The sequence below is a fragment of the Carettochelys insculpta genome, chromosome 13, assembly GCF_033958435.1.
Source record: "Carettochelys insculpta isolate YL-2023 chromosome 13, ASM3395843v1, whole genome shotgun sequence".
Classification (NCBI taxonomy): Eukaryota; Metazoa; Chordata; order Testudines; family Carettochelyidae; genus Carettochelys; species Carettochelys insculpta.
This window is the reverse complement of record NC_134149.1, coordinates 43,509,005-43,533,472: the sequence shown is the minus strand read 5'-3', so window position 1 is coordinate 43,533,472 and position 24,468 is coordinate 43,509,005. Positions and strand designations below refer to the sequence as shown.

Here is a 24,468-nt window from a genome sequence, read left to right as displayed (position 1 = left end):
TACCTGCACCAAGGCATGTGCACCACCCATAGAAACACACGCTGCTCTGCTCACCACCTGGGAGGCACCTCAATCTCTCCTGGGCAGCCGCCCACACGCTCAGCTCACAGGGAACACCAGCAGAATTTTGTACCGGGGTCTGCTCACTCTGGCTCCCAACAGAGCTCTGAACTGTAACATAGCCTGCCTGCGATACATGATGAATTCAAAAGCCGGGAGCAGCACAGCCTGTGGGGCAGAGTTTGTTTACAGACAGAGGCAGCAGGATTAAGATAACAAAAAGCACATCATTAAAGTAAACTATAGAGTATTAGAAAAAAAGCAATCCAGTAGCACTTTAAAGTCTAACGAAATAATTTATTAGGTGATGAGCTTTCGTGGGACAGACCCACTTCTTCAGACCATAGTTGTACCAGAACAGATTCAATATTTAAGGAAAAGAGAACCAAAAATAGTAATCAAGGTTGACAAATCAGAAAAAATATTATCAAAGTGAGCAAATCGTATTTTTCTGATTTGTCAACCTTGAGTACTATTTTTGGTTCTCTGTGCCTTAAGCATTGAGTCTGTTCTGGTATGTCTATGGTCTAAAGAAGTGGGTCTGTCCCACGAAAGCTCATCACCTAATAAATTATTTCGTTAGTCTTTAAAGTGCTACGGGATTGCTTTTTTGTTTTGATCATCTATGGAGTCGCATGGCTTTCTCTCTGTCACTGTAGATTATTAGATGATCCCAAAAGCATTGTCTTGTACTAGTCAAAAGATAGGGACCAAAGGAGAGAAGTAATTAGTGGTGTCCCCCAAGGGTGTGTTCTGGGACCAGGGCTGTTCAACGCATTCGCAACTGATCTGCAAAAAAAAGTGCAAAAGAGTGAACTGGCAACCTTGGCAGCTGACACGGGATTTATTCCAGATGGGTGAATGCAAAGCAGACTGCAAAGAGTCCAGAGAACTTTCACAATGCTGAGTGACTGGGCAGCACAATGGCAGATGAAATCCCGTGAGGATAAATGTCCAGTAATCTACATGGCAAAATAGAATGCCAAATATACATACAAAATGATGGGGTCTAAATCAGCTGAACTCATCAAGAGATGTTGGAGTCATTGTGGATAGTTGTCTGAAAAGATCTGCTCCATGTCTAGGGCAATCAAAAAAATAACACATATGGGAACTCGTTAGGAAAGGGATCAATAATAATCATAGAATCCCAGGGCTGGAAGGGACCTCAGGAGGTCATCAAATCCAGCTCCCTGCCCAAAGCAGGATCAACCCCCGCTAAATCATCCCACCCGGGACTACGTCAAGCCGGGACTTAAAATCTTCTAGGGATGGAGATTCCAGCACCTTTCTCGGCAACACATTCCAGTGCTTCACCGCCCTCCTGGGGAAATAGTTTCTCCTAATATCCAACCTACTCCTCTCCTTCTGTAACTTGAGGCCATTGCTCCTTGTTCTGCCATCTGTCACCGCTGAGAACAGCCTCTCTCCATCCTCTTTAGAGCTCCCCTTCAGGAAGTTGAAGGCTGTTATAAAACAGCCCCTCAGCCTTCTCTTCTGCAAACTAAATGAGCCCAAATCCCTCAGCCTCTCCTCACAGGCCACGTGCTCCAGCCCCTTCATCATTTTCCATTGCCCTCTGCTGAACCTGCTCCAGCACATCCACATCCTTTCTATACTGGGGGGGCCCAGAACCGGACACAGTTCTCCAGATGTGGCCTCACCTTGCTGAGTAGATGGGAATAACAGTAATAATAAAGACAGAGAATATCCTATTGCCTCTGTGTAAATCCCTGGTACACCCGCATATTGAATACTGTGTGTGGATCTGATCACCTCCATCTCAGAAGGCTATATTGGACTTGGAAAAGGTAGAGAAAGTCAGCAGAAATGCTTAGGAGCGCTGAATACATTCCTTAGGAGGAGCGATTGAAAATACTTGGCCTTTCAGTTTGGAAAAGAGATGGCTCAGGGGGAAGATATGCCAGAGGACGGTAAAATCACGAATGACATGGAAAGAATTGAATGAATCAGAAGGTCTTACTTTCTCCTTCACATCACACAAGAACTAGGAGTCTCTCAGTGCGATGAATTGGCAGCAGACTTTAAACAAAAAGAAAATATTTCTTCACTGCCGCCCTGGGGAGCTCTTTGCCGCAGGGTGCTTTGAAGACTGAGATTATAGCAGGGTTTGAAAACAAAACAAATCCCAGCTAAGTTCCTGGAGAATAGGGCTCTCAATGGCTAGTGGCCAGCGCGGGCAGAGATCCGACGCCACGTTCTGAGGATTGCATCGATTGCCCATTGGGTGTGTTTCCCTCTGAGGGCACCTAGCATTGGCCACGGCTGGAAGACGGGACGCTAGGCTAGCCGGACCTTTGATCCGATCTGATCCCGCCATTCTGATGCTCTTCCATAGCACCCAGAGGTATCTGTCCCCTGCTGTAACCCGCTAGATCCCTATTCCCCTGCCAGCACATCAGAGGAAGCGGCTCTCCGCGGCGGCTGCTCACCGCACATCCATCATCCAGCACCATGTTTTGTTGGGAATTCTCTGCTTTGCACTTGTGGGTTGGTGGCCAGCTGGGAGCACTCTGCTCCAGAGCCCAGCCCAACAGACCCATTCCTGCCATGCCTGACAAAGGGCTCTGTTTCCATCGCTTGGTGGCCTGGAATGCTCAAGCTCAGTGCCAGGCAGTTGAGAGCCTGCCCATTTCGTAGGGTATTTATGGCAATAACTTCAGCAACATTCCCACCGTTGGGTTCTTCCTGCGCTGAACCAGAGCCGCGGGAGCAGGAGGGGGGCTGCAGACAATTCTTCTTCCCAAAGCCAGAGCCCATGGGACTGAATTGTTTAGGATCACATAGACTTGCAGGGCAGAAGGGACCATCAGCTCAAACCCTCTGACTTGCATGTTGCAGGCCACAGAACCTCACCCATGCCTGTAACAGACCCCAGACTCCTGGCTGAGTTACTGGCGTCCACAGATCACGGTTCAGAAACTCAACATTACAGAGAATTCACAATTTATTCTAATATAAACCTGCGCGTGACCTGTGCCCCATGTTGTAGGGGAAGGCAACTTCCCCTCCCCCCGACTCTCGGGTCTCTGCCAAACTGAGCCATGGGAAAATTCCTGCCTGACCCCAAATATGGTGATTGGTTAGGTCCTCAGCACATGGGCAAGTTGAACCTCTCTAATCCGGCACTCTCTCATCCAGAAACATCCATGATCTGGCATGAGTTTAATTAGCTGGATGACCAAGTTTCTCACAGTCCCATAAGTTTGTTTACAGCCCCCAGCCCTGGCTCTCGGTGTTCTGTGCTGTTACTTAGCTGCAATTTACCCGTAAATATCTTCTAAGAGCCCAGTGAGCAATGGAAGTGTTGGTAACGTGCTCGATAATATTGACCTCCTGGGGTCCGGCAAATCCTCTGGTTCGGCACCAGACAGGTCCAGAGGGTGCCAGATTAGAGAGGTTCAACCTGCAATTCAGAGCCTGGTCCAGGGGCCCATCACCAGCTGCTGGAGATACGTGATTCAGACACAGACGGTCTATGCGTCAGTGTTGGCCGTCCAGTCCTATCAGCTCCTCCAGGTATCGAGCTCCGTCCTGAAGCCAGTGAGGGATTTTACTGTCCCCTCTTCTCTCCCCCGCACTCCACACGGTTTCACACAAAGCTTTGACGGGGTTGGCCTAACCCTTACTTCCCCACAGAGGGGCTCTTGAATGCCAAGAGGGCGACTTGAAAGAACCCACAGCCTTCGATCCAGGCTTTGGTGGTTAGGTCTGCCTCCACTTCTCAGCTAAGTCTGCCAATCGGGGATTCATCCCCAGGCCACACGGGCTGGGACAAGCTAGAGAGTGGGGATGCCCTGAACTCGGGGCTTGGCCGCAAGGAAGAGAGAACTCTATCTGCCCAGCTTGGCGGTAAATGGCCAGACGTGGCCGTATTGTTTTTGCAAGGCTGCCTATTGCTTCTCTCAAGATCCAGCCTCTCTGACTTGGTTCACAGGAGAGGGGGTTGGAAAAACACTGGCTCCATCTCGGTTGAAGACAATGGTGTCCCCTGCCGCTTTCCATGGCATGGAGAGAGTAATAACCCTGTCCTCACACAACGAACTAGCTGAAGTTCAAGGATGCTTTGGCCTAGCCCCATTCCCCGCTCCTCCTGCCCCCCAAAGTGGACCCTTGCAGCTCAGCACCACTCAGGGCTGGAAGGGTGGAAAGTTCATGAGCCTTCCAGCTGCCACCGTAGCAGCATGGCGTGCCACAGGTGGGAGCACTGCTGAAACTGCCCTACAAGTCGCAAGAGGGCCATGTTCCGGCATCTGGAGCAGGCCCAATGCTCCAGTGTCGGAAGCAGGACCAGTGACACCATGCTGGGACCTGGTATCCAGCCAGAGCTGGCTGTGATCAGTGTTCTTTGGAAGATGAGCCTTTGGGCAGCTGCCCAGGAGAGATTCGGGTGCCGCCCAGCTGATGAACAGAGCGCCCACAGCCGGCAGCGTGTTTTTCTACAGGTGGTGCACGTCCAAACAGGCCTTGGTGCACACAGCAAAATTTATTCCACCCCATGGATGGAGTATTAGCAGGAATCCTGGCTGTAATGCCAACAGACCACTGGCGTCCCCAGTGTCTTGGCCCTGCAAAGAGGAATAAGGTGCGGCTGGAAGGGGATTTTTCTTCCCTAGCAACAGGAATGAAGATGCTGCCAGGGTAGATGCCAAGCCTGCCTCAGGAGCAGCCCTGGACCCAGCAGCATGCCCTGCCTTAGGCCACATGGCCCTGCTCCGGCACAGTCGGCCTTGCCTGCCCGAGGAGAAAACTGGGGTTGTGCAGAAGCCGTGGGAGCATGTGGGAGCCTTACGCTCCAGGGTGGAGGGCCTCCCCACCTGCTGGGTGCTGGAATGTCCCAGCCGGAGCAGGGGAAGGAGGAATCAGGCAGTCAGGTGGGACGTGGAGCAGGCAGGGTGTTACAAGCAGTGCCTAGGTCTAGTGCTTGAGCTTGGCCTAGAATCATCCCCAAAGGGGAAGCCGCCAAATCCCTGCTCAGGCTGCATACTCTTGCGCATCCCAGGGAGCTGCAGGTGGTCAGTCCCAGGGCTGCTCTAATGAGCCGATGTCCATGCACCAGCATCAGTACGTCCGAGCCTTGTCCAGCAGGCAGTGCCCTCAGCTTCCATTGACGCTGCTTGGAAAGGCAGCTGGGTAGAGTACTGGGCGCCGCCGCTGACCTGCTTCCCTGCCCCGTGCCTCAGTTTCCCTTCCTCACCCACCCATCTTGTCTAGTTAGCCTGTAAGCCCTTTGAGACAGGGACTCATCCGCCAGCACCCACCACAATGCTCCTGGAGGTGGGGGTAGGGGAAGCCTCCAGCCACTGTTGTATGATAACAAAGGGGCCTTCGGGACATCTCAGGTTCAAGGCCTGAGGCAAGAACAGCCTTTGGGAATGAAATTCCTGCATCAGCCTGCAGTAGGGGAAGGATTCCACCAGCCCTGGAAACCATCCAAGAGACGGGCAGCTCCCAGGGCCTCTTTCCTGGCATTGCACTGCGCCCATGGCTTGCTAGGACAGGACGTGGGGAGCCGAGTCCCCGCTGGGTGGATGCTCGGCTGCACCCTGAACCACAGAGATCCCAGTACTTCCTTTCCAGCAGATCGCCTCTGCCGGGGGCAGAACGGGGCTACGATCCCCCAGGAAGGAAGCATAAAACCCACGTTCTCAAGTTTAAAATACCATTTTATTAATAAAAAAAGAACAGTACAACAATCAAACTGGGTAAGCTCACTCGATACACAGGGTCACAACCACCGTCCCATCCAAACCATTTCATCTTCTCCAGGCTGCGGCAGGGCAGTGCCAAAGCAGCGGGTCAGACAGCGACAAGGGCTTCGAAAGGCCCTAGAAGCGGTTGGGGGCTGGAGGAGAGAGTAATTGCTTGGCCCTACTGCCTGCCGCCTTTTGCTTTTCAATCAATCGGTCTCTCGGCAGAGCTAGGATCTGCCTCAGAGCCATTTCTGACCTTACCATTTGCAGAGTGGGCTTAGGTTCCATACGACCCATCGCTAAAAGAACGGACCCAGGGAAAGCGAAGGAGCGGCAGACAAGACAGAGATCGGCGAAAAGAAATCCACAGCGAGCAGGGAAAGAACCAGCCATGAACAGAAAACTCGAGTCACAACAACACAGAACTGGCCAAACCGCCGTTCCCAGAATGTTTCACTGGTGTCATTGACTCTCAGATGAGCCATAACTGCACGCGTTAAAGGCTACGTCAGAAGGGCAGGAGAATCTCGCAGGTCGGCTGGGAACAGAACCCAACTGGAGGTCCGGGGAGAGCGGTTTTGGTTTGCGCCAAGAAGAGCAAAACCCAAGAATTTGGGGAGCTGATTTACATGCCCCTCGCACATGCCAACAACTAGAGTAGATGGGTCCTTTGCAGACTTAAACCAACCACCCCTGAGCTGAAAGCAAGCTCAGTGAGGCGCTGCTCTGATGCCAGGGCAGGGCAGGGCTGGGAAATCAGGTCTGAGCTACCAGGGGAAAGCTGGGCCCATGCACAGCTAGAGAGGCGAGGGGTTTGAATGCCATCATACGCCACCCATACAAAGCATCGTCACGGCAGCCTGCACCTCGCCCTGCAGCCCACACAAGCCCACGGCACGCGCGCACTTCGTTATAAGTTATTTAACATTAACAATAAAATAATAATAATACTTTGCACTTCATAGCACCTTTCATCCGAGGATCTCAAAGCACTTCGCAAACGTCGCAGGAAGCCTCACAACACCCCTGTGAGGTAGGTTAAGTATTATTATCCCCATTTGACAGATGGGGAAACTGAGGCACGGAGAAAAAATGACTCACCCAAGGTTGCACAGCAAGTCTGTGGCAGAGCGGGGAATAGACACCAGGAGTCCTGAGCCCTGCACTTCTGCTCTACCCAACAGAGATCAGTGAAAGTCGGAGAAAGGCCCAGATCCTCACAAGTGTTCAGGCGCCTAACACCCCAAATTGCCTCGGTGGATCTGTCCCCGTCCAAGCCAAGCGTCCCACCACATGCAACTCACATTTGGACCCCCATGAAGGGCACGATCCCTAAGACCTCCAGCCTCACCCAGCCTCCGTGGTGAGACAGAGCCTGGATGAAAGCGCTGGGGGCTTTACTCAGCCTGCGTCCACGGTCCCATTGTGGCTGGGCGTTCCTGCAGCTCAGGTAACCAGCAGGGACATGGGTGATGGACATTGCCACCGAAGGAGGCTTCACTTCAGCATTAATGGCCGTTGAGGTGGCCAGGCCGTTCACCCCTCGGCCAGCTCATTCCCCAGTCCCAGGGGCACAGCACTGGAGCAGAAGGTGCAGGGACTCATGGTGCACCATGAGCAAACACCAGACTTGCCTCTTCCTCCTCCTTAGCATTTTCCCTTCCACTCCGTGTGCAGTCGGCCTGATTGGTCAGGCCTGCCAAAGGATGATGCTCTACCCTGCACCCATCTATGCCACCTCAGAGCGGACAGGACAGGTCCCTCCTTGCCCTGGCTATGAACATAACCAAGTTTCAAAACACGGCTGGGAAGCCTGATTTGGACCCAGTGTGTTGAAAACAAGGTGATTTTGGGGGCTGGAGGATCCACTGTCCCTTGATTAGCAGAGTGCCACAGCCGGCCTGTATTTCTACTGGTGGTGCACATCAACTCATCCCTTGGTGCACATAACAAAATTTATTCTGCCCATGGATGAAAAAAGTTAGCAGGAGTGCTGGGAGGGAAGTCTCAATTAAAGACACCTTAAAGGGCCTCAGAAGTGCTCAGAACCCACCCTTTGGAAATCAGGCCCCTTAAAAATGAGTCGGAAGCCGCCCACCTAAACACTGAGACACTCCCAGGGACTTTTCAAAAGTTTGGCTCTGGTATTTTAGTCCCCCCATGGCACAGCAAAACAGTCCCGTTATAATCAGGGTGAGGAACTCTGCGCTAACGCTGCTAAGCTTCTAGATAAGAACCCGGGGCCTTAGCTCTTTCCCCAGTGCCCCAGTGTAACGAGGCAAAACCCAGTCACCCTCCTCAAAGCAAACTCCTTCCCAACAGTTTCAACACACATCAAAAGCCTCCGCTGAAATAATGGACATGGCCGCAGGTAGCTTAGGCTCATGGGGGTTGGGCTGGGCCATAGAATTGTGGTGTAGACCCTTGGACTGAAGGCTGGGCTCTGAGATCCCACCAGACGGGTGAGTTCTTGGCTTAGAGGCCATTGGTTCTTATGGCAGCACAAACAGCCCCTAGGGCCAAATCCTCTGCAAAACTCTCAGTGGTCTATTGCCTTCCAGGAAACTATGAGCATTGACACCAGCTGAGGATTGTCCCCAGAATGTCCCAGGTATTCAGGCGCCTAATGCCCCTTGGTTTTGCCAGGAGCAAATCACCAAAATAGCTACAGGATTGGGGTGTGTAGGGACCAGTTATCTGAGATTCTGAGCACCCACAACTTAAGTGAAGTCAATGGGAGCAGTGGGTGAATTTGGGGGCTTGACAATCAGCCTCCTGCTTATTTCACTTCCCCTAGTGCAAATGAGCCAGTGAGGGTCTGTCCTTGCAGGCTCAGAACCACTGAATCCAGCTGGCAGCAGGTTAGTCGTTTCAGGAGAGGAGGTTTCCAGCCAGGCTAAGAACTGACTCTGATGGTCACACATTAGAGCTGGTCCTTTTTTTTTATTTTTTTGCACTATTCTCCACAATTTTGCCTGTCCAATAACTGTTCTGGAAATTTCGCATGCACATTTTTAACTGAAATGGATCGTTTTGCTACGTTCGAGGTTCTGCTTCTGGGCTTTGGCTCATCCCCTGTCATTTTCAGGAAAAATGAAAAACAAAAACAAAAAACGCAAACCCTCTGAGAGTTTGTTGAAAAAGATCGAGGGGTGGGGGAAAGCAATAATGATGATAAAGGGCTTCGTTTTCAGCTCTGCAAAAAAGAGAACATTTTCAAAGCTTCTGCACAAAACCAGCTCGACTAATAGCACAGCCTTGGCTACTAACACCAGCTGTGACCACGGTCTCCAAGGGCAAATCCAAGCATCCCATTCTGTTTGAACCCACCCCCGCTACGTACCCAGGTGGTCAGTTTCCCTTCTGCTTGTGGTCAGTTTCACTTCTGGGTTCCTAGCTCTGCGTTTTTAACTATTTCCAAATTGTAAATGTACATGCTATTTGCATTAGAACTGTATTGCTAAAACCCCTAAGAAATACGGCTATTGCTCTTAAGTTTTGTAGAAGACTTTATTTTGGGGTGCCTGAAATTAAAAGTTTGGAGCCCAAAAGAGGGTCTGACAACTTCTCCCCTTTAGAGAGATCATGCTGCGAGCCAAGGAGTAGGGATTTGTTTGGTCTGAATTGAAACGACACCCTTTTCCCTCCCATCGACTGAAAGATGGAAAAAAAACCCCGTTTTTTAAAAGCAGGACACACACCAATAAAATGCATCTACTTTCCGTATTATTCCCACGTAGAAAAACGTCAAACAGTTTTGTACAAACATCTCACAGCTCGAGATTTTAAAATTTCATGGTAAAAATCCCAAAGCAAAGCCAGCCCTGCTTAAACAGCGGGGAGCTAAGACTCCATTTGCTGTCTCTTGCCTGCCTCATTTTCTTATTGTGCTCTGTTGTGCATGCATGGACACTCAGGAAACAGCAAATTGAAGAAATTAAAACTGAAACACATGGCCTGCCAGCTTCCCAGATCTCCTCTGAGTATTGCCAACCCCACGTGCATAAAACTCATGAGTCAAACCCTCTTCCCCCCGCCCCAAATTCATCCGACTGATTAAAAATCAGGAGAAATTTTACAAAACCCAATTTTGCAGGGCTTTTTCCTGAGCCTTACCAAGTCGCGCGTTCCAGGTTTGCTCCATAACCAGGAAGGTGGGAAACTTTGCTTTTCAGAGAAAGGTGAGACTGTCAGCTGAGCCCAGGACCGGCAGCTTTAAGGAAACCCCCAAATACAGCAAGAGGTGGCAGCACTGAGTTAAAAAGAGTCTAGGGGAGGGCAGATCTGTGTCCCTGGTAGGTTGAGGATTGAAGCTCAGCTGAAAGAAGTTTGGTTCCCTGTGGAGCTGCCAGCTGCACAACCACAGAGACGGCATTTCAAACTCCAGCCCCCTAGAAAGGGCAGCAGGCCCTGCGGGGCAGAGGGGTGGTGGTCTTTGCCCCCGAAAGCTGATGCTCCAAAAAATCTGTTAGTCTATCAGGTGCCACAGGACTTCTTGTTGTTTTTGAGGATACGGAGTAACAAGGCCGCCCCTCAGATACACGCCTCTTCCAGGATCGACCGACTCCAGCTCCTCCCGAGGTGCAAAAGGTTTGCACTTGCTGGATGGGATCAACACACGGGGGTTGACTTTAGGTTTTGCTGCTGGGTTCCCCTCCCTCTCACAGAAAGAGCAGGCAGGCCTTGGACAGGGAGGGGCCACGGAGGGGCGGGGCCTCAGGGCAACGTGTGGGTGGAGCACCAGGCAGGTGCTGGGGCCCACAAAAGATTAATCAGGACCTAAGCTGCTGCTCCCCCCCTCTTTTTTCACAGGGAGCTGGAGCCCCAGGGCACTCCTGGAGTGGGAGCCTACAGATCAAGAGCCTTACATGAAAGAGACGTGAGAAAGAAAGAGAATCTGCCCGAGGAAACGCAATGGGGGGGAGGCACACGCTCAGCGCTGAGCTGGACTGGGGAGCAAAGGGGAGACGGGGGCATGGGCAGAGTAAGGCCATGCCAAACACCTAAGGAGACCCCCCCATCTCTCAGCACACATATCGTGCCAATAGCAGGAGTGCCAGCCAGCCGACTCTTGGCTTGGATGGGTCACCAGGTCCCTAGCACAACTGGTGGCAGAAATAGGATCCAGTTTGCCTTATCTTGGTGCTCTCCTTCCCGGCTCCACCCACGTTCCCTCTCCCATCCCCCGCTCATTCCAGCCCCTGCCCCCTCCTCCTCTCCATGCCTGGGGCCAGGAGGGCAGCACAGATGCCGTGGGGCAAGGACACTCCATCCCTGCAGTCACCAAACTCAATTCCACCATAGAGAAAGAAGCAGACACAAAAAGGAGCCTCTGGAAAAGCGACGGGTCGGTAGCTCCGCCCTGGAGAAGGGCCGGGGAAAAGCAATACTTTAAAAAGCAAACAACCCTGTGCACAGACGTGTGTCTTTCCAGCCCCACCCCCCACCCCCCCAGATCAAGTCCAAAAATGATCCGGTACAGAGCCCCAGGAGTCCACCCTGGGCGCGGGCTCCGCCAGCCAGGCGAGCAATAGAAAAATACTCCAACAGTGCGTGTCCAGGCTGCTGGGGTTAAACAAGAAATGCCTCTACGGTCCTGTTCCTTGGCCCTGCACCACAGGCGGAATTCGGCATCCCCAACCCACCCCCCTAAAATCCGATAAAATCATCACAGTTCCGTGTTCCGCAAAGTTTTCCCTTTTCTTTGTTCCTCGGGCCTGCCCGCCTCAGGTCACACCATGAACCCCCCTGCTCTTCACATGAGGCCTCTTCACTGGCGGCCAGCTGCCCCCCGGCTTGCGAAAGAGAGAACTCAAGCCCAGGACAGATCGGCTCGCCAATGGTAGCTATGCTGCTGGAGCGCAGGGAGACCTAGGGACTAGCCGTGCCATGAAACCAAAGGTGGCAGTGCCAGCTTCACCAGACCAGTCCTATTGCAGAGGCCTGTTGGTAGCAGACAGCCAGCTGTAGCCGCGAGCCAAACCTCCCATACAATCCCCAGTGCCCGCCCGCGGCCAAGCGTCTAGCCAGGCCGGGATTGTGCTGGGACAAGGTGGGGGTTGCTGACAGCCGTGTCAAACACCCGCTGTGTTTCCGGCCCCCAGCGGAGGTGATGTGCAAAAAAAAAAATAAAATAAAATAAAATAAAATCCAAGCCAGAGGAGGAGCTGGGTGCCACTCAGAGGAATCCAGGGGCTTTCCAGCCCCAGAGGGAAGGGGAGGAGACCAGAAGAGAGGGCGCTGGGCCTCATGTGCCGGGGGGAGAGGTCTGCTTTCTCCGGTGTGGGCAGCCACAGGTGCCAAGCCAGAACCCAGCCTGCCACCAGGCCGGATCAAGCTGGGTCGGGGCCTCCCATCTCGTGGTCCCTCTGCCATGGCCGGTGACGGGGCGTGGTGGGGGCAGGCGATGGAGGAGCCGGAGGGGGCCGCACCCCCCTCACATCATGATGTGCCGCCGGCGGTGGAGGGCAAGGTGGTCCGAGCGCGAGAAGCTGCGGTCGCAGTCCGAGCAGCGGAAGGGCTTGATGCCTGTGTGCTTGCGGAAGTGCCGGGTGAGCTCGTCGGAGCGGGCGAATTTCCAGGTGCAGCCTTCCCAGGTGCACTTGTACGGCTTCTCGCCTGCAGGGAGCAGAAGGGAACAGCTCAGAGCATGGCAAACACCGACCTCTGGGCAGTGCAACGCTCCCTGGGCTCAGTCAAAATCAAGCCACCTCTATTGGGGGCATTACGGTATCACCTCTGGCCCTCAGCTGAGATCAGGCATGCTTGTCCACTGGGGCATTCCACACACCTCCACCGAGATCAGAAACTAAGGCCTGTCGGCTCTTGGTCAGTAATAACACCTGATCTCAGTTATTTATTAGGTGCATCCCAGTAGCATCCACCGGCATTTACTCAGGTCAGGGCTCCACCCTTGCTGGAAGGTCACACAGCAAGGGTGCAAGCCCTGGCTCTCTTTTCCCCCCGAGACACATGCAGAACGCCCGCTTCGCCGGCTCTGCTGGAGGGCGGCAGAGAGGTACAAGCACCCAGAGCACAGGAGGAGGCTGGGAAGCCTTTAACTCAAGCTTCCCTTCCCCAACGTGTTACGCAGGTGTAATACGAATGTACAAAAGCCAACACCACGAAGAGGTGTCGGCCTCCTGGAAGGCCATCACCAGCGGGAGTCTTAAACTGAAGAGGTTTCTGGGATGCCGGGCATGGGGCGGAAAATTTGGCCCAAAGGAGCCACATAGCCCAGCAGAGGGTGGTTATTTCAACTGGCATAAGGGAGGGGAGGAGGCGCGCCTGTGAGACTGGGGGCTAGCCGAGTTGCTAGGATACCAGAGGGGCTGCTAGGCGACTGGCCTAGGTTGCTAGGATACCCGTGTGGGAGGCTAAGAGGCTGGGTTGCTGGGACGCTGCTTAGCAGGGCAGGGATGGAGCAATGGGATGCCAGAGTTAAATGCCTCCCAGCTGCAGGGATGCCGTGCATGCTATACAGCATATCAGGGCCACCCTTCACAACCCCTCTCCCAGGTAGGGAGCAGAGCAGCAGCCTTAGGCACAGAAATGGAGTTTTTCAATCGTTTTACGGGGGGAGTCTCTCTTTTCTCCCTCTCCGGCTAGGCTCAAGCCACTGAGACAAAGCTGCTTTCAGGCAGGGGAACACCAAAAAGAAACGACGCCAAGGAAGGCTTTCAGCTCTCCCCACCAAAGTGAAACCCCACGGCTAGTGAAAACCATCCACAGGTGCAGGAGCACCCGTGGGGCGATGGGTGTTTGGCCAGAGACTTAGAACTGGATCGGTGCACTAGGGAAGACGACGTACAGAGCGGACCAACAGGTTTTCCCTTTGCAGCTGCAACACTGCAAAGCCATGTGCTTGTTAGGGCCAGAGAAATCCGGGACAGAAGAGGCCTGTTGATCAGCCATCCCTGGGCCAGGGCAGGAAGATTCCCCGCTCCCCACAGTGCTGTTTAGACTCCATCCCCTTCCTCTATCCCACAGCTCTCCCTGCTGGTTTTAGGAATACTACAATCACACTCTGCCTGCTCTTGCAACGGTGTGTCCGACTGGCTAGTTCTGGATGCGTGCTGTGAGTCTCATCAGAAGACAGAAAACCTGGCACTAACTGGGAGCTGTGGCCCCCGCAGCGTCAATTCCCTGCTCTGCTACTGACTTCCTGCATGACCGTGGGAAAGTCACTTAGCAGCCCCGTGCCTCAGTTTGCCCAGTCTGTGCAACGGGGACAAGAGCCCTGCCCTTGGGTGCTGTAAAGACAGTGAGCTGGTCAGACGCTGTGGTAATGGGGCTCAGAGAAACATCTGCATCAGAAAGGATCAGGTAGAGCAATCCCGGCCTCAGTCGCCCCGACCGGGCAGCCTGGGCAGCTCCTGCTGGACTTGCACGGAGTAACAGCGCCATCTTGTGGTCAGCTGGGTCACTATACTGAACAACTTCTCATTTTCCCCCTCCGTCAGGCAGCGTGTGGGCTTTCCTGTTTGCCAGGATCAGCTGCTGGACTATGGGGTGTGCTGCCCCGAGATCAGGGTGCAGAGGGGGATCCTTGGGGGGACCCAGGGCAATCCCCCTCTGGGGTGGCAGTCTGTACGGCCCAGCTAGCCTAGCGCAGCAGCTCCGTGGGAAGCCCCTGGCACCCACTCGGCAATCTCCGCTCTGCAGCCCCAGCTTTCACAGCACCTGTGGGCTGTGCCCAGCAGGGAGCTGTCTGCCCACATGCGATTCTTCTGAGCACTACACACCTAGGCCAAATGCAGAGACAAAGTGACTGCGTGGAGGATGGCTGGGAGCAGGCCCTCGCAATCTTACTTCCCCGTAAACCAATAACCCCCCAAACGCAGCACAAGGCTCACAGCTTCCCACACTGCCGGGGCACTGGGGCTTTCCTGGGGGCAGGGGACGGCCCTGCATCCACCGAGCCAGGCTTGGATAGAGGCAGGAAGCCAGGATGGAGATAAGCACTCAGGACTCCGGCCGGAGCACAGGATGGATGGGGGCTGGGACATGCAGGGCCTGATCACTGAGGAGTCTTGGGAACTCCGAATTTGGGCATCTCTGGTTTCAGGGGGGTCTCAGCTGTCCAGTGCCTGAGGCTGGAGGGCAGACACGGGCAGCAGTGGCTGGCCTTTTAACAGAGATGTCCTTTCTCCTACCAGTTCAGTAGCCCTTGGAGTTAAACTGAGGTGAACCAAAATAAGCCAAATCTGGGTTGCATGTTGCCCCCCTGCACTGCACACCCTGGCCTCCCCTGGAGATCCCAGCTCAATGGCGCTACGCAGGAAGGGACACGCCAGACTCCAGTACAACTACCGCCAAGCTAGTGCTCTGGGGAACAGGGAATCTCGAGCCATCAGACGCTGCCACTTGGAGATGCTACCGGAGCCAGGTCAGTGCCGGCACAAGGTCGGCCAGAGATCAGCCCCACCACGAGCCTGGCAGGGGAAGGTTCTGCCCCCGGACCTCTGGTAGCAAGGGGACCTCATGGCCCAGCCGTGCCTTGGGGAGCAGAAAGCCAAAGGGGGCGAAGGACCCATGGGGAGCACCCGGCAGTGTCAAAGTCCCCGAGCGGGGCAGTGGGACAGTTCTGGGGCCCAGCTTGCCCGGCCCGGCCCTACCTGTATGTATCCTCCTGTGTGCTTTGAGATGGGAGCTTTTCGTGTACACCTTGTTGCAGCCCTCGAAGTCACACTGGTGAATCCGCCTCTTTTTCAGGTCGGGGGACTCGGCCCGTGGCACCCGGGCCACCGGCGACCTGGGGCGGGGGAAAGAGCAGCATCACCTGGGGTGGGCTCCTGGGAACTCCCCCACTCCCTCCGGCTTGGCCCGGCCCCTGACTGCAGATCAGCAGCATTCTGCAGCCTCGGTGACAGGCGGGAGGGGAAGTGGCACCCCCTTCTCCGGCTGGGAGGGGCCCAGTACCGCCATGGGCAGAGGAATAAGAGCAGTAATGCTTCCAGGGGGCCCCAGAAATTGCTGCCACAGCATCCTGGCAGAGGAGGGACAGGCCCTATAGACAAGCTCCTTCTGGCCTCCAGCTCCTGGCCAAGCAGGCTGCGATCCCACCTCTGCCACCAAGGAGTGGTGAGGGCCAGCCACAGGCCAGGCAGCTGCACTCACTCTCTCTGCAGGTCCTGGAAGGGCGCTGAGCTGCTCTCTGTGACGCTGTCCTCGCTGTCGCTGTTCATCTCCAGGGGGTACATGGAGCTGGGGTCAATTTTCACTGGGGGAGAAGAGAGAGAGATCCAGATTCACGGCCCCTCGCTCTGTCCAGGCACCAACGGGTAACACTCTCGCCCACCCCAGGACGCGCAGAGCCCTTCACTTCGGCTGCAGGGATTGGTCGCCTCGCCCTGACCGGCGACGTCAGTCACCCTAGCCCCCCTCGGCTCCCCAGCAAACCCGCCTCCCCACACCCCAGCCCAGCCATAGGGCCAGGGCAAAAGGGAGCTGCCCAGCCTGGCAGGCAGGGCAGTGCTGGGAGAGCTCCCCCCCCGGGCTCAGTTCAGCAGCCCCCGCCCCATGCCGGCCGGAGGGAACCAGCCAGGGCCTCCGACAGGAAGTGCTGGGAGTTCCCTGCTCACCGGACGGAGGGGAGGCGGGGGAGCCAGTCTAACTGGAACCAAAGCAGCCCTGGAGCCGGGGGCAGGGGGGCCCGGGAGTGGAGGTCAAGCCAGTGGGGACGGCAGCCTGCCAGCTCCCCACTTCCCCCCCGGCTGGAGGGCAGCCAGAGCCTCCTCCCAGGCTCGATGACGCACAGCCCTTGACCGCGGAGCCGGGCGGCCCCCCGCCCTGCCCTGCCACGCTGGGTGGTGGGGGAAGAGACACAGGCGGGGCCCATGGTGGGTGCAACGTGAGAACCGGAGCGCATGGGGCGGAGGGGGCCAGCCAGTGGGGGGCCTAAACCGCTCCTGCACCTGGGAACCTCCCAGCGCCTCCAGTGCGGAGCAGCCAGCTGGGAACCAAGCCCTCCCCCAGTCACTCAAAGCTGGGGCCCCTCCCAATGCGCCCCCATGATAGGACTGAACCCTGCCCCCCAGGTACCCTGCCCCCCAGGTACCCTGCCCAGCGCCCAGCCAAACCCAGAGCTGGGCAGGGGGGGCGGTGGGGATCCAGTTTAGATTAACAGGGCTTTTACTGGAGCAGGAAGGAGTATCCCAGGGGTGGGGTTGGACCTGATCCCAGCTCTGGCTTTCAGGTGGGAGGGCTGGGGGGGGCGTGTCCCAGCTCTGAGTGTGCTGGCTGGGGAGTGGGGCTGGGCAGGGTCCCAGCTCTGAGTGTGCTGGCTGGGTGGGAGGTGGGGGAGTCCTGGGGGGAACTGGAGGGGTCCCAGCTGTGTGTGTGCTGGGGGAGGGGCTAGGGGGTCCCCAGCTCTGTGCGAGCTGGCTGGGGACGGGGGCTGGATGAGGGACTGGGGGGTCCCAGCTCTGTGTGTGCTGGGGGAGGGGCTAGGGGGTCCCCAGCTCTGTGCGAGCTGGCTGGGGAGGGGGGCTGGATGAGGGACTGGGGGGTCCCAGCTCTGTGTGTGCTGGGGGAGGGGCTAGGGGGTCCCCAGCTCTGTGTGAGCTGGCTGGGGAGGGGGGCTGGATGAGGGACTGGGGGGTCCTGGCTCTGTGTGTGCTGGCTGGGGGGACTGGGGGGTCCCGGCTCTGTGTGTGCTGGCTGGGGATGGGTGAGAGGGTGGGGGGGGGGTTCCCCGCTCTGTACGCTGAGGATGGGGGCTGGGTTCTCCCAACAAGAACTCTACCCTGCCCCGACAGCCTCACCCGCCCCACCCCCAGGTGCTCCTGACTGCGCTGGCCGGCTCCCAGGGCCCAGCTGGAGAGGCTTAGGGCCCTGAGCCAGGCTCCCAAGCACTGAAGTCACCAGAGTTAGGGAGCACCTGTGAGCGTGGCCGCAACCCCCCCTCCCCTGCAGCTGGGGAGCACCCCCCCACCCCCGCCAAGCCCATCACTGTAGGGTCCTGCCTGAAGCTGGGTCACCCTCCCCCCGCAGAGCCGGGGCGCCCCGGGAACAGCAGAGGGCAGCTGCATGGGGCTCACACAGACACCCAGGGCTCTGCCCAGCCGGGACACCCCCCAGCCTCCCTGACGGTCGGGCTGGGCCTCCCCACGCCAGGCTGCATCTCCTGGGCGGTGACGGAGCCCCAAGTTGGCTGACGCGAGCCCAGCCGGGACGTCTCCCGGGGGCCTCCCTCGGCGGGGACCACACTCAGCCCCACTGACGGCTCCTGCGGGTCAGGGCAGTGTCCCCCCCACAGGAGATGCACGGAGACAAGGCATCCGCCCGCTGCAGCGGTGCTGCCAGGCTGGGGCTCTGCCCACGCCCAGACAGATGGGCTCCAGCACGCTCTGGGAGGGGGAAAGCCAGGAGAACTTGAGGCAGCCCTGGTTTAGCTGCTGCCGTGTGGCACCAACCCCGGAGAAAGGAGCCAGAGGGACAGCTCTGCCGCGGCACAGCACCAGGGCCCCCTCCTCCCACCGCCCCGCAGCCGACGGGCCTCCAGCTCCGCCGCGGCACAGCACCAGGGCCCCCTCCTCCCACCGCCCCGCAGCCGACGGGCCTCCAGCTCCGCCGCGGCACAGCACCAGGGCCCCCTCCTCCCACCGCCCCGCAGCCAACAGGCCTCCAGCTCCGCCGTGGCACAGCACCAGGGCCCCCTCCTCCCACCGCCCCGCAGCCAACAGGCCTCCAGCTCTGCCGCGGCACAGCACCAGGGCGCTCTCCTCCCACTGCCCCGCAGCCGACGGGCCTCCAGCTCCGCCGCGGCACAGCACCAGGGCCCCCTCCTCCTCTGTGCCCTGCAGCTGACGGGCCTCCAGCTCTTCCACCTCCACAAGTCCAGTCTCAGTGGCCGGACCAGTTCTGGGTCTCTCCATGGCTCGGCCGATGCCCCTCAAATCCCAGTTTCAACCTGCTAACCCATCCCTGCTTGCCCCAAGCCAGACCCACCCCCCACCCCGGTCCAGGTCTGGGCTCCCCTCCGCACAGATGCCCCTCAACTCTGCCCGGCAGCCCTGGGCTCCCCTCCATCCCAACCCAATGGGCCAGAGCGCCCTTACCGGACCCGGCGTTCTTGCCGTCGCCCCCGATGAGGGGCACGGTGATGGCGGCGGTGACCCCGTCCGTGGGCATGGCGGTGTAGACCACCGGCAGGGACTGCACCACCACTGGGATCGTCTGCAGGTTGCCCATCTTGCTGGGCAGGTTGACTGAGGGGATGGTGTGGATGACGTGAAGGATCTGCTGGCCGCCGCTGCCCTGCGTGGAGGCCAGGATGGAGCCGGGGGAGAGCACGGCAGGGATGGCGGACGAGGAGCCCAGCCCGGTGGGCGACATGGAGACCACAGGCGCCTGGATGGGAGGTGCCACCAGCATGGGGGAGGACCGGACGGAGGAAGGCAGCAGGGCGGAGGACTGCAGCGAGGCCTTGGGCTTGTTGAGTGACAGATCCACCGGCTCAGCCTGGGGCTGGTTGCAGTCGCTGGCCAGCAGCTCTTCGGGGGGCTCGGTCTTGATGTCGCTCAGCAGCACCGGGGGCTCTATGGAGCTGTCCTCCAGCAGCGACGAGCTCATCTTGGGCAGCACCTTACTCTGGACCGAGCCTGCAGCCTGCGGGGAAACAAGGCATCGCCAGTGAGGGCGCTGGGGCACAGCTGGGGCGAGGCCAGCGGAGGGCAGTTCGGGGCGGGGGGAGCTGCCCTGCACAGGGAGGGAGGGACGTACCGCTGGCCTCTACTTTACTGGTGGGGAAACTGAGGCACAGGATCCCCGACTCCACCCAGCAGACCTAGGCACCGAGCGCAAGTCTCCGGATTCCAGGCACGTGCTCTACTCATTGGGCCACACTGCTCAGTGCCGCGCACCAGGGCCAAGGGGCTCTCGGGAAACGTACCCCAGCGCCACAGCAAGGCGCTGCCTGGGCCACCTGGGCGCTGGCTCCTGAGGGAGAAGGGCCAGTGAGGCAGCTGGGGCCGGGTCATTTCGCTGGCAGATCACTAGCGGCTTGGAGGAAGCTGGGCGGCAGCCACCAGGGCCACAGCACAACTGAGCCTCTCGATGCCCAGGTACTGCCACAGCCTGCCTCTCTGCAGCATCAGAGCACCGCCATCTCCAGTCTCTAAGATAGGGAAACTGAGGCACCAAGGAGGGGCGCAGGTTGGGAGGCAGGGGTGGGATTAGAAGGGGGAGCAGACGCCGGGGACGTCCCCCCCGACGTGCTATGTCTCAGCCCTGGATGAGGCATGGGTACAAGAGCCCCGGGGGCTGCATTAATCCTTGCGTTTCCATGGACGATCCTCCCAAAGCACCCCCCAGCTACCTGCCTGGAGTCACCTCAGCCCCTGCAAAGGGCTGGCCGGGTGCATAACCGGGGGGCGGAGCAGGGAGATTTGCATTCATCGCCCCTCTACAGATTTCCTAGGAAAACGATCACGCCCCTGTCCCAAAAGACCATCTGCGTCTGCCACGTTGCTCAGCGGGGCCCTGGGGCGCTCCAGCCCCGTATCAACCGTTAGCCATTGCAGTTCCTGGACCAGACTCCAAAGACACTCAAGCCTAATCCAATAAGGCTGTTCTGAGCAAATAACCAGGTGTGCCACAGCCCCTCCTCACGCACGGCCCCTGCTATACACACGCAGCAAATGCGGCCACTTCTGGGGTTGGCGGCAGTGGCCAAGAAGAACACAGCACAGAGATGGGGAGAGAGAACAGGAGGATGTTACCGAGGACACAGAGGCACCCACAGAGGGGCCAGGGAATTCTGAGCATCCTGAGGAGTGGAGAGGGCCCAGGTGATGAAGTTCTCACTTGAAGGACTTCCACCCAACCCAGCCGATGCCCCTGGGAAGTCCAATTTGGCTGACCCGACTCTGGCTGCTGAATGGAAACTAAGCTCATCAGCCAGCCAGCCAGCCCTCGGCACTGAGCTCGCTGGGTTATGTAATGCAGTGGGGGCACGAGTGGGGAGTTCGTTTAAAGGGCAGCTAGCGTCAGAGCGTCCGTCGCTCCGAGTCAGAGCTGCGTCTGACACAAACGAGTTGCTATTCCTGTGAGTCCTGCAAAACCGAGACAGCGGCCGGCGTTTCAGTCTGCCTCGTGTAACCCCAATGCCACTCAACCTAATCGGAGCGCCTGAAACTGGGTGGACTGTCTGATCCCAGGCTGGGTGGCTAGAAGGTTTGTCTCCTGCCACCTTAAGGTGCTGGGGAGCAGACGCTGAGTAAGAAGAAGCCACGTTTGACTGGTACGTTCGTTGACCTCCGCGTAAGGCCGATTTACAAGACCAGCATGCAAGCTAAGGATCCCACCAGCTCATAACTGCACTGGCCGCCGTGGGCGAGGGCAGCCTAGGAGCTGGTCTCCAGCTACCTTCTTCAATGCGGTGGAGGGGGAGGGATCTTGTGCTAGGGGGCTGAGCCCCACTGACAGGGTATGCGAGCTGCTGCTTCTTGTCCCAGATAGAACACAGGGTGTAAAATCGTACAAAATTGCTGCCAACCAATATTCCCGCTAACATTTTCCATCTATGTGCAGAATCAATTTTTTTCCATGTGCACGGAGGCATGCGCACCACCAGGAGGAACAAAACTCCAAGCTGCGGGCACTCTGCTAATCCACGGGGCGGGATCTGAATCTCTGGGGCAAGTGCCCAGCTTACGGCTTCTGCCAACCCTGCACCTCTGAGCCAAGCCTCTCCAGAGCCATCAACTACTTATGGAAGCAAGAGGTCAGGTACATACGGCTGCAGCCATCAACAGAGCCACAAGAGGGCAGCTACGCAGCTTCCTGCCTGCCCTGATAAGGGGCTGAGCATCCTCAGCTCCCACTGACTTGAATGGCCGCATGATGCACTCAGCACCTACCAGAATCAGGCCACAGAGCCCTAGGGCTCTGGAGCAGTCTGTAACGAACGCAGGAACATGCTAAGAGCATCCAACAATGAGCTGGAATGCCAGGAATGAAGGCTCCAGAGCTCAGCCACCACATCTGCCGAGCTACACTGGTCCCAGCTGGGGGGAAAGGAAGGTGGTGCTCCCTGCGAATTGGGGCAGGTGGCCTTGGGGTCAGGATTTCTGGGTTCTATCCCTGCCCCAGTCGGCTGAGGGAGTCACTCTGTGCCTCAGTTTTCCCCATCTGTAAAATGGGCCCGGTGCCATTGCTCAACTGCCTTGTCCAGAAGCGGAGAGAGGTTTAATTAACATTTGGGAAATGCTCAGACGTCCTTGGCTGGAAATACAGGTGTGTCCGGTTCCCCAGAGCAATCCACTCTCACGAGGCCTTGTGCAGTGACACGGAAAAAACCTGGCCCTGCCATTGGAGGAGAGCACTTGTCATAAACACTCATTGAGCTGCCCCTCGCCACACCCCGGGCAGGTGCTGACATGCCCGTCCACCATGTACGCACAGGGAAACTGAGGCGAGTGACACAGCAACGCCCAGGCCTCAACCCAAACTGCAGACAGCCCAGAAGCCTCGTGCTTTCCGATACACCGCTGGGCCAAGCTCAGCAGCGCGCTGGGGAGGTGGGACGTTCCGCCCAGTGAACCCTCTGCACAGACGGATGCACGCCCTCCCCAAAGCATGCCCACATTCGGGAGAGCAGCGGTAACTGGAGACAGCTCAAGGTGCCTCGCTGCTGCCTGCTGGCTTCCACAGCTGCAGCTGACTCCCAGGCCCTTGGGAGAGGCCGAATTCCCCACTTGGCTGGGAGGCGCCGCAGAACGGGGCTGGGGGCGGGGAAGGAGCCTCCGAGGCTTGGAGGCAGCACTGGGATTTTTTGCCCTGGAGGAAACAGCTGGAACCATTAAAGAACCAGCTCTAACCTGCCTCCCCTGCACAACGCAGGCTATTGGCAGCCTGGGCAGGGTGGAGCAGGCGGGCGTGGCTGGCCTGTCTGGGGCGTTTCCCCAGAACTGCTGCAGTCACTTCTGCAAGGAGCCACCCACAACACCCCCCGGCCAAGTACCGTCTGGAACCAGCTCTGCCCGTAGCCAGGGCACGTATCCACGGCCCGGCCCAGGCGCTGGGAGACTGCCAGGAGAGCTGGGGCACAGGAACTTGCAGCAGGGCCAGGCAGCAGCAGCAGACCAGGGCCTGCTAGCACACCGCCCTACCTAAGGCAGCACGAGGCCAGCCAGGCCTCACAAGTCTCCTGCTCAGGGTATTGCTGAGCCATGAGCCTCGGTCACCCACCGGCAGGCTGGTTCCTGCAACGCCGGGACAGCGACGGGACAGGCAGGCTGGGAGTGCCCCTCCTGCGTCCCGCCCCAGAGAATACTACTGATCACATTAACACAGGCCACGGCCACAGTGGGGGAAACCTGCAGCCACCAGGCTCCGCACCCGCCTCCGCCCGGCCCCCAGCTTGGCTGGTGGGGGTTGCAGGGCCAGGCATCAATCAGCTGGTTCCTGGTGCTCGGGAAGTGCCAGAAGGGAGAGACGGAGCAGGTACCTGCGGGCCAGTGTGGGTGGGTGGACGGAGGGGGCAGGGGTGAGCCACCGCCTTAGCAAGCGAAAAGGCCTAGGGAACCTCAGCCATCGCATCTGCGATTCCAGCCTTTGGCTTCTCCCCCACCGCCCCCTGCTGCCCCCAGCCCCACCCCGCCCTGCTGGGCCCCCCATGCACCAATCCACAGCCCCCTCCTGGGAGTCCTGGGCTCCCCACACACAGCTGGAGCCAGGCGGGCAGCCTGGAACTGCAGGGCCGGGCCTGGCCCCACGCACAGGCCAGCTCCCCCTGCTACCCGGGGCCAGGCCAGCTGTAGCGCAGCTTTGCAGGGACTGCGACAGGGCCCCAGGTGGATTTCCTGCAGGGCTGATCTGAGGGCAGGAAGCCAGGGCAAGGCCCCACCATATCAGCCCCCGCAGCAGACAGCCCCAGCCCCGCTCCTGTGCAGCCCGCCAGGGCACTGGGCTCCGGCAGGCGCGAGGCGCCTGCACTGGGGGAGAAGGCGGGAGCGAAGGGCCCCCAGCGCCCCTCCAGGGCACAGAGCAGCCGCCCGTTGCCATGAGAACCAGAAGGCCGCTGCGCTTCACGCCCGGGGAGCAGCTCACGCGGCCAAACGGCCAGAGGTCACTGGGGCAGATCCCAGCCCAGCGAGCACCCGCGGGCGGTTCCACCGGGGGCTGCTGCTGTGGTGCCCCCCCTCCCCCGCCCAGGTTGCAGGACCCAGGCACTTCCAGCCCTGGCTGCAGGGAGGAGCTAGTGGGGGTTCAGCTGCCCCCAGCAGCAACCAGGGTCCCTGGGAGGAGCAGGCTCTGCTCCCAGACTCCTGCAAACATTCACTTGGCTGCAGCCAGGGGCAGCTGGGGAGAGCCAGCACCGGGTTGGTGTCCAACCCCTGGCCAGGCCGGGCAGGCCCGTGGCCCGCCAGGAGACCCTCTGCATGGGGCCTGCGGGATGTTTGCCCATCACAGGGCTCCCGCGTGGGCCCCCAGCCTGCTCCCAGTGCCCCACAGACACCGGATGAGCAGCACTATCCGCTCCCGGCTCACGAGGGGGTGCCCATACCCCCTTCCCCGCAAGACTGGGGGGGCTCTGGTGTGGGGTGCCAGAGGGCCCCACAGCCTGGCTACGTGCACAGAGGCTGGCGGCGGAGCTGCTACCACTCGCCAGCCCGCTGGGGAACACGAGGGGCCCCCGTCCGGCACAACACGAACAGCCTGCGGGGCGTAGGGCAGCAGGGGCCCGTGG

The 24,468-nt window shown here is 58.3% G+C and overlaps 1 protein-coding gene across 2 annotated transcripts in view; it reads right to left on the bottom strand.

Moving 5' to 3' along the window:
• Positions 1–11,228: 11,228 nt before the first annotated feature.
• The window catches only part of KLF8 (KLF transcription factor 8), a 72,573-nt gene continuing 59,333 nt past the window's right edge, over positions 11,229–24,468 (bottom strand). For both annotated transcript variants that reach the window (XM_075007423.1, XM_075007422.1), the window contains exons 2-5: positions 18,836–19,385; positions 15,894–15,996; positions 15,392–15,528; positions 11,229–12,392 (exon numbers count right to left, since the gene is read on the bottom strand). In XM_075007423.1, the coding sequence (XP_074863524.1) occupies positions 12,211–12,392; positions 15,392–15,528; positions 15,894–15,996; positions 18,836–19,385 (972 nt within the window). In that variant the 3' untranslated portion in view covers positions 11,229–12,210. The remainder of the gene's footprint in view (positions 12,393–15,391; positions 15,529–15,893; positions 15,997–18,835; positions 19,386–24,468) is intronic.